Source organism: Mercenaria mercenaria, chromosome 10 (genome assembly GCF_021730395.1).
Source record: "Mercenaria mercenaria strain notata chromosome 10, MADL_Memer_1, whole genome shotgun sequence".
Lineage (NCBI taxonomy): Eukaryota > Metazoa > Mollusca > Bivalvia > Venerida > Veneridae > Mercenaria > Mercenaria mercenaria.
Window position 1 is genome coordinate 56,397,901 of NC_069370.1, and position 15,500 is coordinate 56,413,400.

The 15,500-nt window shown below is 34.0% G+C and overlaps 1 protein-coding gene across 6 annotated transcripts in view; it reads right to left on the bottom strand.

Annotated features, from left to right (window-relative positions):
• Nucleotides 1-15,500, bottom strand: part of LOC123561484 (uncharacterized) — a 310,602-nt gene that overhangs the window by 8,049 nt on the left and 287,053 nt on the right. For 5 of the 6 annotated variants that reach the window (XM_053553139.1, XM_053553140.1, XM_053553142.1 and 2 more), the window contains 5 exons: nt 15,020-15,100; nt 13,388-13,672; nt 11,584-11,634; nt 8,888-9,028; nt 7,847-7,892 (listed from right to left, as the gene is read on the bottom strand). In XM_053553139.1, the coding sequence (XP_053409114.1) occupies nt 7,847-7,892; nt 8,888-9,028; nt 11,584-11,634; nt 13,388-13,672; nt 15,020-15,100 (604 nt within the window). The remainder of the gene's footprint in view (nt 1-7,846; nt 7,893-8,887; nt 9,029-11,583; nt 11,635-13,387; nt 13,673-15,019; nt 15,101-15,500) is intronic. The other variant, XM_053553141.1, reaches the window with a different exon arrangement.

Consider the following 15,500-nt stretch of genomic DNA (forward strand, 5'->3'; position numbering starts at 1 on the left):
ATTCTATACCAGTACAAACCTGTTCTCCTTAAGTAACTGCCAACTTTCCCACATGAATCAGATGTGGAGGACAAATTATTTCAGACACAATGTCTTTTATCAAATCATCACAGAGAACATACAGCTCGTATGGGGATCAAACTCTTGACCCCACGATCGGCACTCACCCCATTACGAACTGTGCCAACATTGTTACCTAGCACTGGTTCTACCTTAAACGTGGAAAAAACTACATTAATTATTTCACAAAATTTATGTAGAGTCACTGCCACAACTGTACAGTTCAGTGCCACCATGGGACCTTAAACAAGAGCACCGCCTTGCAGGTGCTGACGCTCATCTGATTTTGTTTGTATAATAGAAATATTGTCCTACCCATGATTTTCTAAGTCTAAAAAGGGCCATCATTCTTGCAAAAAGCAGGATAGAGTTATGTTTCTTGATGTACAGTGTCCACTTATGATGGTGAAAAACTGTTGCAAGTTTTAAAGCAATAGCTTTGATAGTTTATGAGAAAAGTTGACTTAAACATAATACTCAACCAAGAAAATGATTTTCTAAGTCCAAAAGGGGCAATAATTATTGCAAAAAGCAGGATGGAGTTATGTTGCTTGCTGTACAGGGTCAGCTTATGATGGTGAACAAGTGTTGCAAGTTTCAAAGCAATAGCTTTGATAGTTTAAGAGAAAAAGTTGACCTAAACATAAAACTTAACCAAGAAATCTGATATTTTCTAAGTCCATGGGTGAAAGTATGGAATATTGAAAATCCTGAAAAATTTGCTGGGGGCTTGGGGGCCGCTAGGGCCCCCGGTTGGTCCAGGGCAAAGCCCTGTTAGGGGTTTCCAGGGGGGCGAAGCCCCCCGGAAGCTTCTGAGAATTAGTGATTTTGAACGCTTAGCACAGCCCTATTCTACCCTTATATGTTTGCCAAAAATTTACTTATTATATTGCACAAAATGCATGATTTTCAGTTAACAGTAACTTTTCTAAGTCAAGGACTTGTTTCAACAACATACCCTCAACATATTTTTGTAAGATTCAGATAGAAACTACCTGAAAATTCTAGCAACATTTTTGTTTTTTCATGCCACCATATTTTAATGTTTTGGCACAACATTCACAAAATGCAGACCCTGCAATATCCGGTTTTCGTAGCCAAAGACCCCATCGATCACCATCAGTGTCACATTCAGATAGCCAAGCACATCTCCATTTGTTACCATGTTTGCTTTCTAAGTCCTAAGTATTGTACGCTGGCGGTAAAAACATTATTTTTCAGGCACTATCATGATCTTCCTCCTGTTCCTCGTGGAAAGATTGATACTTTGGAGATAAAAAGCGTGCAAACCGTAGAAATCAAGACATGCGTGTGAAAGTCCGTGCAAACTTTGACGCGGCAACTTCTAGGCGCACGTGAAAGTCATGAAAAACGTGAGTGAATAGTTACATAAACGGTCGTCTAAAATGATGTTTTAAAACAAACAGTTGAAGTAAATTTCGGTACGTAACGGGATCGAGTAATCATCACTGCAATATTTTTTATAAAAGTGACTTTTCCGTGGTTGACGCTTGTTTTATAATTGGAACTCTTTACAAGGTGTGTATAATAAAATCCAGACATCACGAAAGTTGCCAAAAATGGCCGGACATTCGGTCCTGCACTGCCGGGACGAACATTAAATATGAAACAAACAGGAATCTTGCTTCCTTTTATCAGTATGCAGCTGTTAATTTTTCTTGTATCCTATCTGATCTAGATTGCTTTGGATTCGAAAATCCCGAAAAATAATTATCATCAACCCACCCCTGTTCAAAGCGGAAAAAAACATTAACAATTATCGGTAAATATTCTGTTGATAAAATAAGTACTGGCCTTGTTTTCGTCATCAGTTAAAACCCCCTTAAAGAGCTAAAAGAAGTGTGTCGGTATCATGGCATCTGAAGTGGAGATCAAAGTTGCCCGAGATTGTCATGGCATTACGTCATGTTTTCGCGCCATGTGACACATCAATGTCTGATCGTACCGCCTCGGTTCTTCAAAACAGTAAAAAAAAGTATCTTCTTTATTTTTTTTAAAAGCGAATGTGCAATATCCCGTATAAACTGACAGGTAAATGTGTCAAACGATAAGTGACCTATTTGCCCTAAAAAAATTTACATTATTGTTTGAGAAGAATATCTCACATAGTGTCGTGTCAAAAATACATCTACAAATATTCATTTACTTATCAAACTTATTTAAAACCACAGCGATATCATACTGCTTTATTTTAAAACCATATTTCTATTTACGTTCACGAGGTCACGTAACCTATTCTGCCGCATTACATAGAAATCTGTTTGCCAAAATTGTTTTACTCATGTATTGAAATAGCTGCCGCTTTTTTATTATTTAAGATTTTTTAATTCTGTTTTTTGTACTTTCTTGTCAAAAGTCTGAATTTTATGACCATAGAATGTAGTATTTATTTACTTTTAGAAATAAATAAATATTTAAGATCGCGCTGTTTGAAATTTTACAAAAAATGTATGAAAATTCGATGGTTTTTATAGACTTTTGCCTACATTTCTGTCGATATCTTATTAAAATCGTTATAGAATTCAAACTGTATTACTTCTCAAGCGATGTTGAAAATTTGAAGCGATTATATTAAAAAATGAATGCACTACGCGCGTTTTTTGTGTGTCGATAAACAAAAGTAACGGCGATCTAGCCTAAATTAGATATTATTATTACGATAGGTCGCACGTGTTCGTGGAATGGAAAATTACTGGTATGACGTTTTGCTATCTTTACGATTCGAGGGTAAATTCCAGTCAATCCAGGTCATTTTTAGGGATGTAATTTCTGCATTTGGTAAAGTTACGCGGTAAAATCCACGCGTCCGATCGGATGAGCATACAGAGAGGTCCACTCGTCCCTATCCAGACTTTAACCCACCGATACTCGTATAAGACATAACTCGCAATATACGAGGCGGCTACATGTCCGTGGTGTTTGAAGATAAAATTGCATGCAAGAAATCGAGAAATGCATGCTGCAGACACAAGTCCGTGCAAATTCTGACGCGCGGGAACTTTTCGGCGCATGTAAAATTTATGAAAAACCTAACAGTTGTTTTCATTGAAGTACAGCGCCTATGCGGGCCAATCAAAATTGTCGTTACATATTGACGATATGCGAGATGCGCTGCAAACGGCAAATGTGATAAACAGAGTCGATTGTGTTTGTCGCCGATCGACTGATTTTTCAAGCTTTGTTGATTGATGACACAATACCAACCTTCACCCCCCCCCCCCCCCCCCCCCCCGAATTTCGACCCGGATTTAGACGATTTGGAAAAACGATCCCGGCCGAGATGGAAAATCCGGAACTTCCGGAGTACTCCGTAAAACTTTCACCCATGTAAGTCCAAAAGGGGCCAAAAATCTTGCAAAAAGCAAGATGGAGTTATGTTTCTAGCTGTACAGGGTCAGCTTATGATGGTGAACAAGTATTTAAAGTTTCAAAGCAATAGCTTTGATAGTTTAGGAGAAAAGTTGACCTAAACATAAAACTTAACCAAGAAATTTGATATTTTCTAAGTCCAAAAGGGGCAATAATTCTTGCAAAAAGCAAGATGGAGTTAAGTTTCTTGCTATACAGAGTCAGCTTATGATGGTGAACAAGTATTCCAAGTTTCAAAGCAATAGCTTTGATAGTTTAGGTGAAAAGCTGACCTAAACATAAAACTTAACCAGGCAACGCTGACGCAGACGCCGACAACCGCTCAAGTGATGACAATAACTCATCATTTTTTTTCCAAAAAATCAGATGAGCTAAAAATGCATTTCTTAACATTTGCTTTCAAATCAAAAATGTGTTTTGATGTCACAGCAAACCAAATTGTGGTACAACAACAGTGTAAATGAAACTTGGTACATACTTCCTTCTCAAGTGGGTAATGTAGAATGAAGTAAACTTACAGCGTGAAAAATATAGAAAAAATTTGATTACAATTTCAAAAGAACTACCATCATACTGCAAATTAGTAATTCCTACAAAAAGTTTCTTCTAATGGTAGAAAACACAGCTGGAACTCGGTATCTCCAATTCAAAGTAATCAACGTTTTACTTTGAGATAACCAAAATATCACTAGAAAATATCTCCGAGGTAGCTGGATTTTTGAGGTAAGCAAGTTGGAGATATCTAGTTTCACTGTATATATGTTATTCAACAGTGTTAATTTTTAACAACAGTCATGCTTTAAAAGCATTTGTAATTCAAAATAAGCTTATTTACAACTTTATTAATACTTAAAGAGATTTAAAGTCAATTCCACTGAGATAATTTTTGGTAAAAGCTTTGACAAAGATGATTATCCACTGTAAACAGATTATGGAAATTTGGCATTTTAGTACCGAGAACTAATTTTAATATACAACTGCAGTTACGTTCAGCCAAATACCTTTACTTTAATACAGCAGATAGTTTGTGGTCTGGTTTGAATGCTGAGACAAAAAACTGTCAACTGATTTGCAGTAATTTGGTAGTTAAAATGTCACAAGAACAAAACATTACCATTGCCTACAAAGTTGAAGACATGTGGAAAACAAACAATTCTGAGACAAGATCTGAAATTACCAAACCTAAACTTAACTTTCTAAGCATATATTTTACATTTGAAATTAATGTGTCTTTCATGGTGATCCTTGCCTATTTTTGACTCCTTTCAATAATTTACAGCTTCCTTCATCAAAGGTTATAGAAGCGTTTGGAGACCAAATAAGACATTGTCATTGGTCAGTTTTAAATTTGTGCTGGTTAACGAACAATCAGCCACAGATTTGAGACTGGTCATCAAACTTACTTTTATAACCTTGAGTTCAGTAGAAGAGCTGGTACTATAGTCAGTTTTACATGTACTGGTTTAAATATTATTTGGCAATACATAAAAACAGTAAAAGCACAATAGGCAATAAATACATATAAACAGAATTTGATATATATATATATATATAAAAAAAAAACTTTAATAGGAATATATAACAAATATTTTCTGGTGAAAACTTTTGTGAGAGATATGGAAAAGTGCATAATTTGAATAGAAATGTTTATGTAATATAGACGTGTGAATATTTAGAAGAATAATGAACAGATGTTCTATTTTTCTGACAGACCATAACTGGTAGCTCAATTATAATAAGTATCAATTAACCTTGTTGTGTGTGAGTGTACACTGCATTAATTCATAATTGACTGAGTCGCGCCATGAGAAAACCAACATTGTGGCTTTGCGACAAGCATGGATCAAGACAAGCCTGCGTATCCACGCAGTCTGGTCAGGATCCATGCTGTTCGCTAACAGTTTCTCTAATTCCAATAGGCTTTGAAAGCGAAAGCATGGATCCTAACCAGACTGTGTGGATGCGCAGGCTGGTCTGGATCCATGCTGGTCGCAAAGCCACTATGTTGGTTTTCTCATGGCGCGGCTCATATCAGTTTTAAATCTAAGAATGCATGAGCCAGTAAGAAAGATTTAGACACTAAAAACTTAAAAAAAAAAAAAAAAAAAAAAAAAAAAAAAATAATAATAAAAAAACTGACATTATTTATGAAAGATTTTTATAAAAACTTTCAGAATTTTTTCTTCACCTTTAGAATGATGTAGTTTATATATTTTATCTTGCAAAATAAAACTGCAATTCACTATATATAAGGAAGATCAAATAGCAGAGCATTTTCTGTATCTTGCACCCCAAGGATCTTAAATGACTTGCAATCTTCAGGTGTTCCATATATGGGCAACTGGTGGAAAAATTAACTTTGGCGCATATATTCCTCACTGTTTCATACATTAACTGTGTATCAGCAATGGTAAGAATTTATAACTGGTCTCAATTACAATGTGAAAACTTTTCGTTATTGTTGAAAAATTATGAATTAGTTACTAAAGTGAAGTTTTAGTCAGAACTATGTAGCAGCATCAACAGAAAATAACAGATGAAAAAAGGACCATAAAATGAAATTTACAATAACAAATAAAGGCAAAAGTACACTGAAATGCTCCAAATTTTGCATTCCAAGGGAAACGGTCAGTAAAATACTGTCATATGAACAAGGATACAAGGACATACCAAAAATTGTTCTAAAGACAAGGATTTACCAAAAATTTCACAAAAACAAGGGTTTACCAAAAATTATCACAAAACAAGATCTAACAGCAACTGTCAACATCTGGCATAAATACATGAAAAATTCTTTCTGTTACTATAGTAACATTCTCATAAAACTGATGCCTTCTGTGTAACCATTTAAATTTAAGAATGACAATTAAACTGTTAATTAACATGAAGATGTTGAGCTAAGTACACATTTAGATATTCCATGGTTAGCTTAAAGTCTTATGAAAACTGAATTCATGTTTCTTTTTTTCAGAAGTGTGAACTGCAGGCTGTTCACTTTTTATCAATCATAATTAAGTTCAGTTCAAAATCTTTCATGCCAATTTTACTTGACAGTCAAATTTAATTAACAATTACATTGCAAAACACTCCTTTTATCATTTGATTATTACTGCTTTGTCCCTCAAGTTTGTAATTTCAAGAACTTATGATAAGGTACACTGTCCAACTAGTTTTTTCTGTATGATTTTTTCTTTAACTTGATTTTCAACAGCATTTTGTTTGTATGCAGTAGTCTGCCAACCTACCAGAAAGTCCAGTGTTCTTTAACATAGTAATGTCTAATGTCCCTGGACAATGAACCAATGCTAACTTGTTCTCTACAAGTAACTGACAACTATCCCACAGGAACCAATGGTGGAGAATGACCGATTTCAGAAGTAACAGCTTTTGCTTATAAAAAAATCACAACCACCATTAAACATTCACCAAGCCTGGGGATCTCCCTCCTGATCTGACTTAGTGACCCTAACCTTTTTCAGACAAAAAACAATCCATTTTTCAGTGATCCTTCATGCCAGTTGATAATTTGTTATAATTTGTTTCAGTATTTCACAAAACAACAGAACAAAATTTAAACTGCGAAAAAAGGAAGAGAAACAGTAACATGATGCAGGGGGTTCACATGATGAAATGTACATCACCTTTTTTGTTGTTCATCCTGTTACCATGGTGATAGCAACATATAAAAAGAAACACCCAGTTATAATACAGAAAACATAAATACATCCCTTACACCGAAATAATGTTAAGTCAGAAAATATACAGTCACATCTGGTATTTTGGGATTTAACAAATTTTCTTCATTTATAATTTAGTTTCTGTAAACTGTTCCATCATAGAATGAATCACTACATTAAATATTAATTGGGAGAAAAAAGTCATTTTACAAATAAATATTTATAATTTTTGTTTCATCATTGTTTTCTAAATAAAAATTACATTTAATGTCTATGTGTAATGTAACAATTATAAAGTATAATTTCTGACTATCGATGAGACACATTACACGTAATATCCTGCACCTTTATTTCACATGCTTACCCTTCCAAAATACTGAAAATACAGTATTACACATACCTTTTATTAACCTACTTTACTTTTTTTGTTAAAAAAAATAAAAACAACAGAAAACAAATCATCCCTCAAAAATTTCTTTAAGCTTTTCAGGCTGTGCTGTCTGGCGTATGACAAAACTGTTTTATGTTGAGCAAAGAAAAATTTAATTTTGCTTAAAGCCGATTCTAAATTTGGAACAGGACACGAAAATCAGAAATGCACAATTTGCACAAGATCTCAGAAATACTTTGTTTAATTAACAAATCAAGTTACTGTCTTATTATATTACGGGTATAACCATTACTGATTGCATTTCTAGAGGATTAAAACATTTACTTACGGTCTAGCATCAGTATCATCCTGTGGTCCCAGATATTTTACATTTCCTGAAATAGACAATAAAAGTAAGTCACAGATGTTAACAAAATGGACCATCTGTGAGCCATATTAGTTTAACTCTAACCATTTTCATTTAGAATATGGAAACTAAAATCTTAATAAACATTGCTTGTTCTATCTATAGTGCTAACCACATATTGATACATGAAAAAAACTACGGTTACCAGTACATGTACTTGAAACTCATTTGAGAAGCATGAGTAAATATGTATTAATAGATTTGATTGGATACCTGCTTGTATTAAATATGCATGTTCTAAATGCACGAAGTTAATAGACAAATCTACAGTCCCAAGTGAAAATGATCTTGTAAAAGCTCCTCAGATGCAAAAAAAGACTTCAAAGTTTATCATATTTAAGAGATGTTATAGCAGACAAAAGTTTAAGAGTATTTCTGTTCTTGACTGGTTAAGTGAGTAATTAAGTCTGATGACATCCTATCACTTGCCAGTCACCACTATAGGAGTGAAGCTTGACAGCTGTTATTTCCTTTTATGTGAGGAAGCTGACTTGTGGAACGTTTGAGGGTCTAATAAATGGTTTTACCCAACAGTTCTGATAGTTCTACCTAATTTTTCAACTAAGTTCCTACAAATGCCTAACAAAATAAATGGATATACATCTCATATTTTCCTGACCCTTGAAAGCTCATAAATAACATGTCACCTGAACTGTCGACCTGCAGTGTAAGTGGCATTTTCCATTTGGTTACATACTCTTGTCTTACTATGGCATTCTATGGCCATTAATTTGTTCGTTGTTCTAGATTTAGCTCCATCTTTCAATAATATTTTAGTTATGTAACGGCTGGCAGTTAACCTAACCAGGGTTCCTGCATTCTGTACCAGTATTAACCTGTAACTGAAGTTGTTGAATCTCATTACAGATCCACTATCTTAGAACAGAGTAAAATAACTTAATTTCACAAAATCAGCTTATCGCTGTTCTTAGCGTTCTAATCAATGAAAAAAAAAAAAATTACCATATTTTGTGTGATGTTTCCTGCGATCTCGGCGTCGACTACACATGACGGCGACTACAGCTAAAGTTATGGCAACAACAAGAAACAACAGTCCACCAACAATACCACCAATCTCTGTTTTTGACAAACCAAATCCTTCTTCTGTCGATAGAATGAAAACAACAAAACAAATCATCAATATTTTCCTTGTCATTTATAATGTTTCTTTCCAGCTATCAACTAGACTTATCAACTGCCATAGTTTCTATGGTAATATATAGTTAAGGTATACATTTTCTTCATGCAATAAGGAAAGACAAATTATTAGTATATTTAAAGAATTGTTAGCAAAAGAGTTTAGTTTTAGCACAACAACAGCAATATTTAGTTACCATATATAACAGAATAATTAAATTCTCGTAATAAAGTACACTTACAGCCAACATATATATTGATTGTCGCATTTTTTTGTAAGCCCACAAACAATGCTATAGCTTAGAATCTTTTTGAAAAACGAATATTCTTATATTTTCATCATTTTTTTAAAATTCAAAGCTAGAAAATTTTTATGTTTTAGAATCATAAAATTATAACATACGAATTAGTCTTAAACCATAGTCAGGAAACATTATTGTCTACTTTATAACATTAATGACAACCATCGTAATATATATTTTTGTAAACTTTTCTAACGAAGAAACCAATTCTTTACTTTTTGGCCTTAGAGTATTATCTTTTTTATTTCAGTAATAAAACAAGCAGGAAGGAACTTTAAAGAGAGGAAAATTACACTTGAATGTCTTATCCAATCAATAATTTAGTGTTTTTTCCCTAATAAAAAAAGAATCGATAATTGATTGCTTTAAACCTTCTATTAAACCTCATCTTATGAAATACCTGAGTTAGTACACTGATTTTAACTGGCAAAATGGTGGCCTGTATTCAGACCATACTTCAGTTCATAGGAGTTAACTCTTAACACTAATATAACTTTTTTTATAATTATGACCCTTTTGTTCTCTAAACATAGATCATTAGTGCCGAGGATATTTAACAGTGGGCAGAGTGAATTATACAAAGATTGATAATCTATGTAAATAACCTTGTAGAAGTTTTAGTTTTAAAGCCATAAGCATTGCATTCAAAACATGCATTCACTAGATGCTTTGAAAACTGAAGGTCAATAAGTTTATATAATGCAAGTCCAATTCAATAAAAAAAAAAAACTTCTTTTATTAATGAAGACAGTTTCATTATACTTAAAATCTGTGAATGAGATGTTTTCATAGACATCAGTAATATCATATTGAAATTTAATAGATATAACCAAGGTCAAATTACCTCCTCATGCAAAATCTTTCAAAAGATTTTCTTACATTAAATCAATGAATTTGTGCTTGTCACATAAAATATAAATGAATTTAACTTATCTATATCAACAGAATGTGTGTTCTCTTTATCTACAAAATAGTCTTACAGAAGACAATAAATAGTAAAATAAGATGTCAGAATAAAGTAAACATGAATGTGACAGACAGTATCAATCCCGTACGATAACTCAAACGATAACATGTTTGATAATTATTTTTCTTCATTAATTTAAAAAACGTTTCAATACAGAAAATATTTTTGTACAACATTACAGTATGCACTTAACTTCTGTCATTGACAACCTTTTTGAGTTCAACGATGCATGAGAACAAAAACAATCAAACAATAATATTAAACATGCTGTCGTTCAAATTATCGTGCGGGAGTAGTACTACAAACTAGCTGTTATTTGTTTGTCTGTGTTGGGAAAGTATAATTCACTAGGAGGTAGGTTTGTGCAGGGGAAGTGCATTAGCCTCCTGAACCTAAGAGTTTGTGGATATCCTGGTGTGAGAACTGACAGGACAGTTGACCGTTAGAAAAGTCATTTCCTACTCTTCATTTTTGAAGTCAGTAAAATATTTGGTCATACTTGATGCATGGATAATGAATGGTCTAGTAAATGCATCAACTATAAGAAACAGTGCCACAAGAAAACTGCATGCAATAACTTAATCACACAGTCTGAATGTATGTAAAATTGTTGTCATGGTGAAAAACAAAACAAAGAACAGAGAGAAAGTGGAAAAGATTCTGTCAAGCTAAACGACCAAACTGGATGAAGGAACATCTTATACAGGTATCCTGCATAAATGATGGTAAAATAAAAACAAGATATTAACTATTTATTCTCACATACCAGAGCATATTTCCTCATTATCTTTATATTTGTTTAAAATGCAAAGGTTTAAGGATCAAGCCAATCAATGGTATTTTGTGTAAATTGCATGTTGTTGCAATGCATTAGCCAATCAAAATTTTTATTTCAAAACTGACATATTACAACTAATAAACAAGCTTGCTTCACATGGTGAATTTCTTAACATCAGATTTGAGGAGTCAATTGTTTTACATGTCTCAACATCAGATTTGAGGAGTCAATTGTTTTACATGTGGAAGCATTTGTGGTCATTTTATTGCCAAGAAGTAAATCATACAGCTCACATAGCTAACTAACTATATTGGTATGGCCAAGACTTAATGCCGGCAATAGACTTTGTACAGTTTTACTGATAAACCAACAGAAACATTTGCTGGTATATTTCTTAAAATAGACCCAGAACTTCTGTTTTATACAGAATCTTTTCCACTTGAAAGTACAACAGAGTTACAGATAGTTAATGTACCGGAGTCAGTAGAAAAATTGTTAATGCTGCTTTTAGGATCTATCACATTAGCTGAAAGTTTAAAATGCAAGCAAAATCACACAATATTTACAGTGTTATAAATATATATGAAGCAAAATGACAGTATATTGCATTATTATATACTTTACTATAAATAGTAACAAAACTGCATATGACAGAATCCTGTTACCCAGACCAATAAGCAGAAGTTAAAATAATTGTTTACTGGACTGCCATGGATGTGTGATGTCATTTTTGATATCAATTTACTGTGTCGTCATGTGAAAAAAGCTATTTTACATGAATAAATGATTTAAATGATGGTGTACTTGTTATTGTGTTAAGGTAATAAACAACTCATTAACTGGCAATGGTTACTAGCACTTCCAGGTCTATTGTACACTGGCACTCGTGCTGTATCCTCATCTCGTGCAAATATAGGTCTAGTAGTGCTAGTTACTACAAAAGGCACACAATTGCCATTAAGTAAAAGTATAGGATTATATTTAACAATAAGCAAACTTTTTCAAAACAATGCTGTTCTAAGCATTTATGAGAAAATTTCAAATGCAAGTAATTGATAGGAAGTACAGCATTAGACTTTATTTTAAGCAGATTTTTTTATCAGTGGTTTTATCACTGAAAACAAGCTCAATAACAAATAGCAGAAATGATCGCTTTCAAGATTATTTCAGACAGTCGCCCTCGTATATCAAAATTACATCATTTGTGAAACATACATAAATACAAAGAAAGTACAGTTATGAAATACTTAGTACATAGCATTTAGCCAAAAGAACAGGCTATTGGTCTCACAACACAATCTGACAAACTCACATTAAAGCAGTCAAAGTAAAAAGAACAGCCTTGCACATTTCATGACAAAATCTAGTTCCTATCATCACTAGAACATTGAAACAAAGAAAATTAGTTCACTGTTTTTGCTTGTAGCTCTGACGTTTAAAAATAAATCCATTAAAATATACCTCCCAGATCTAAATTCCTAGTCCATAAGCATAGGCCTTTGTTTTTTCTCCAAAACTTAGTCTAGGCTCTCTATCTTATGAGGTTACTATCCCTTAACATTTAGAATTTAAACAAGAGCTGTCTCCATAGGATGACACATGCCCCTGATGGCACTTTGACTGAATAGTTATGGCCGATGTTAGAGTTTAGGACCTTTGACCTAAGTACCTGGGTCTTGCGCGCAATACGTCGTCTTACTGTGGTACACATTCATGCCCAATAATTTTAAAATCCATGCATGAATGACAAAGATATGGACCAGACATGCCCATCAATGCACTATCATGAAATATGACCTTTAACGTCTAAGCGTGACCTTGACCTTTGAGCTACGGACCTGGGTCCTGCGCGCGACACGTCGTCTTACTGTGGTACACATTCATGCCAAGTTATTTGAAAATCCATCCATGGATGACAAAGATATGGACTGGACATGAATGCACTATCATGAAAAATGACCTTTAACGTCTAAGTGTGACCTTGACCTTTGAGCTACGGACCTGGGTCCTGCGCGCGACACGTCGTCTTACAGTGGTACACATTCATGCCAAGTTATCTGAAAATCCATCCATCGATAACAAAGATATGGATCAGACACGGTTCAAAAATTATATGCCTCCATTCGGGGGCATAAAAACTGCATCGCTTCCCAAAATTGTAAAAAATGGAGATTCTTTTCCTACTCTTAAGAACAGAAAACAAATACATTTTGAAGACATTCATCTTCCTTTCATCCAAGAACAATATTCCCCTAACCAATAAAGTATATCATCCTCACCTTCTGGAACCTGTACACTGACAATTTCACTTGGGTTGCTAAATGACAGTAGACCATAGGCATATACTCGGAAACTGTGTGTCTGTCCACTCTCTACAGAATCAAACGTGTATGTAGTCTGTGGCGCTTTGACCCATTCTGTCTTAGTCCATCCACTCCCAACATTGTACTCTACCATGTACTGGAATATCTTGACAGGCGAGTCTAATGAAGGATTCCAGGAAACCAAGATTTCATCATCATGTAAGCCTACTGTTACATTGGTAGGAGTTGTTGGTCTTGGTCCTGAAACAAGAACCGCACATTTTTTTAGTGTGTTAAATGTATTGTGGCAATGTCTGAACACATTGCAATTAATATTGTAATTTACGGACATGATTTTAGTAAAAACTGGATGAAAATGTTCATATTACAGAAATATGAGACATCTACACAAACAAAGAAACCCAGTGACATGAAAAAACAGCAAATTCAAATTTTACAATTTTAAAACATTAAAAAACACCGTTAAAATATCTGGTATCATTCTTTTGATTCACACAAAAGCCATTACATTTATATTTATGTTCTGTATAAATAAATAAATGATCACATCATATTCAAAATTTCTACTATACAGGGAAATAATATGGGAAAGCATAAAATATATGTAGAATAAATTTTGTCAAAGTAGTTGCCCTTAACAGAACAACATGTACTATGCATCTATGATCTGAAGACAGTGTTGTGGGTAAAAAAGTGTGTCAGTACACATTTACAGTAATGCAAAAACTGAGACTATGACAATCTGTCACTGTTTGAAGATGCAGATGGTAATATCCAGATTGGAGGTAATTGGTTTTTAGGTTTAGGTTCTGCTAAATGAACAGTAACCCGAGAGCTACATTTTCCGATCTGCATCTACAACCAGTTGTGGATTATTTTTCTTATTATTTTTCTGCATACTATATTTTACAAATTAAAGAATAAATAATGCTAAATGAAACACTTTTTTGCAGCACTATTTCTTATATTAGCGTATATAAACAAAGCACATGCTATTAACATGCATTAACAGAAATGACATCATGACATTTCAAAGTCGCACAACAAAGTTTCAGTTTATCATTTGCAGAGTAATGTTGCTTTTTTTTCCATAAAATAACTTGCTCTGAACAAAGAGCAAGTATCAAGGTATCTGATTTTTATTGAAATTTACATAAATAATCTATGATGAATAATCCATGCATGATCTGTTAATTGTCATTAACAGCACAAGTGTCATCTCATGGAGGTGCCAAATGAGTTTACTGGCATGGGTAAAATCAATGGGAACGCCAGTCCGGTGTGCAAGAAAAATGCTTCTAAAGGACATTAACTATCACAACAGCAGCCTATAAGTGCTGTGTGGTGGCTGTATAAAGTCTCTAGGTATTTGGACACACAGCTGTTATCAGTATATTTTCTTGTCCTTAGGGATGATGCTGTGCATTAAATACACATGTACTGTACATGCTGGAGTTCTGCTTAAGTTGGTGCCAGGGGGCGTGACCAGTGTTGAATATTTCTTTTTCCCTCATTGAACTTATAGTAGTTTGCTTATTGGTATTCTATGCACTCAAATGACCTATCAGTTTTATTATGTTATCTTACCATGAGGTCTAACAATTGGTGGAAAGTAGGTGCTACCAGTTTCATCTGTGGGAGGGACGTCTACTTTACCATCAACATAACCTGAAATATAATCAAACATGACAGAAATTTTGGTATAAAGTCTGTGACAGATTATAACACAAATTTACCTGGAAAGTTGTAAAATTGAAAATTATACATGCTCGTGTTTATGTTCATTTTATGAGCCGTGCCACGAGAAAACCAACATAGTGGCTTTGCGACCAGCATGGATCCAGACCAGCCTGTGCATTCGCGCAGTCTGGTCAGGATCCATGCTGTTCGCTTTTAAAGCCTATTGGAATTGGAGAAACTGTTAGCGAACAGCATGGATCCTGACCAGACTGCGCGGATGCGCAGGCTGGTCTGGATCCATGCTGGTCGCAAAGCCACTATGTTGGTTTTCCCATGGCACGGCTCTTATATACTTTTGATATGAACAAGGGATAAGGGCAAAGAAAGA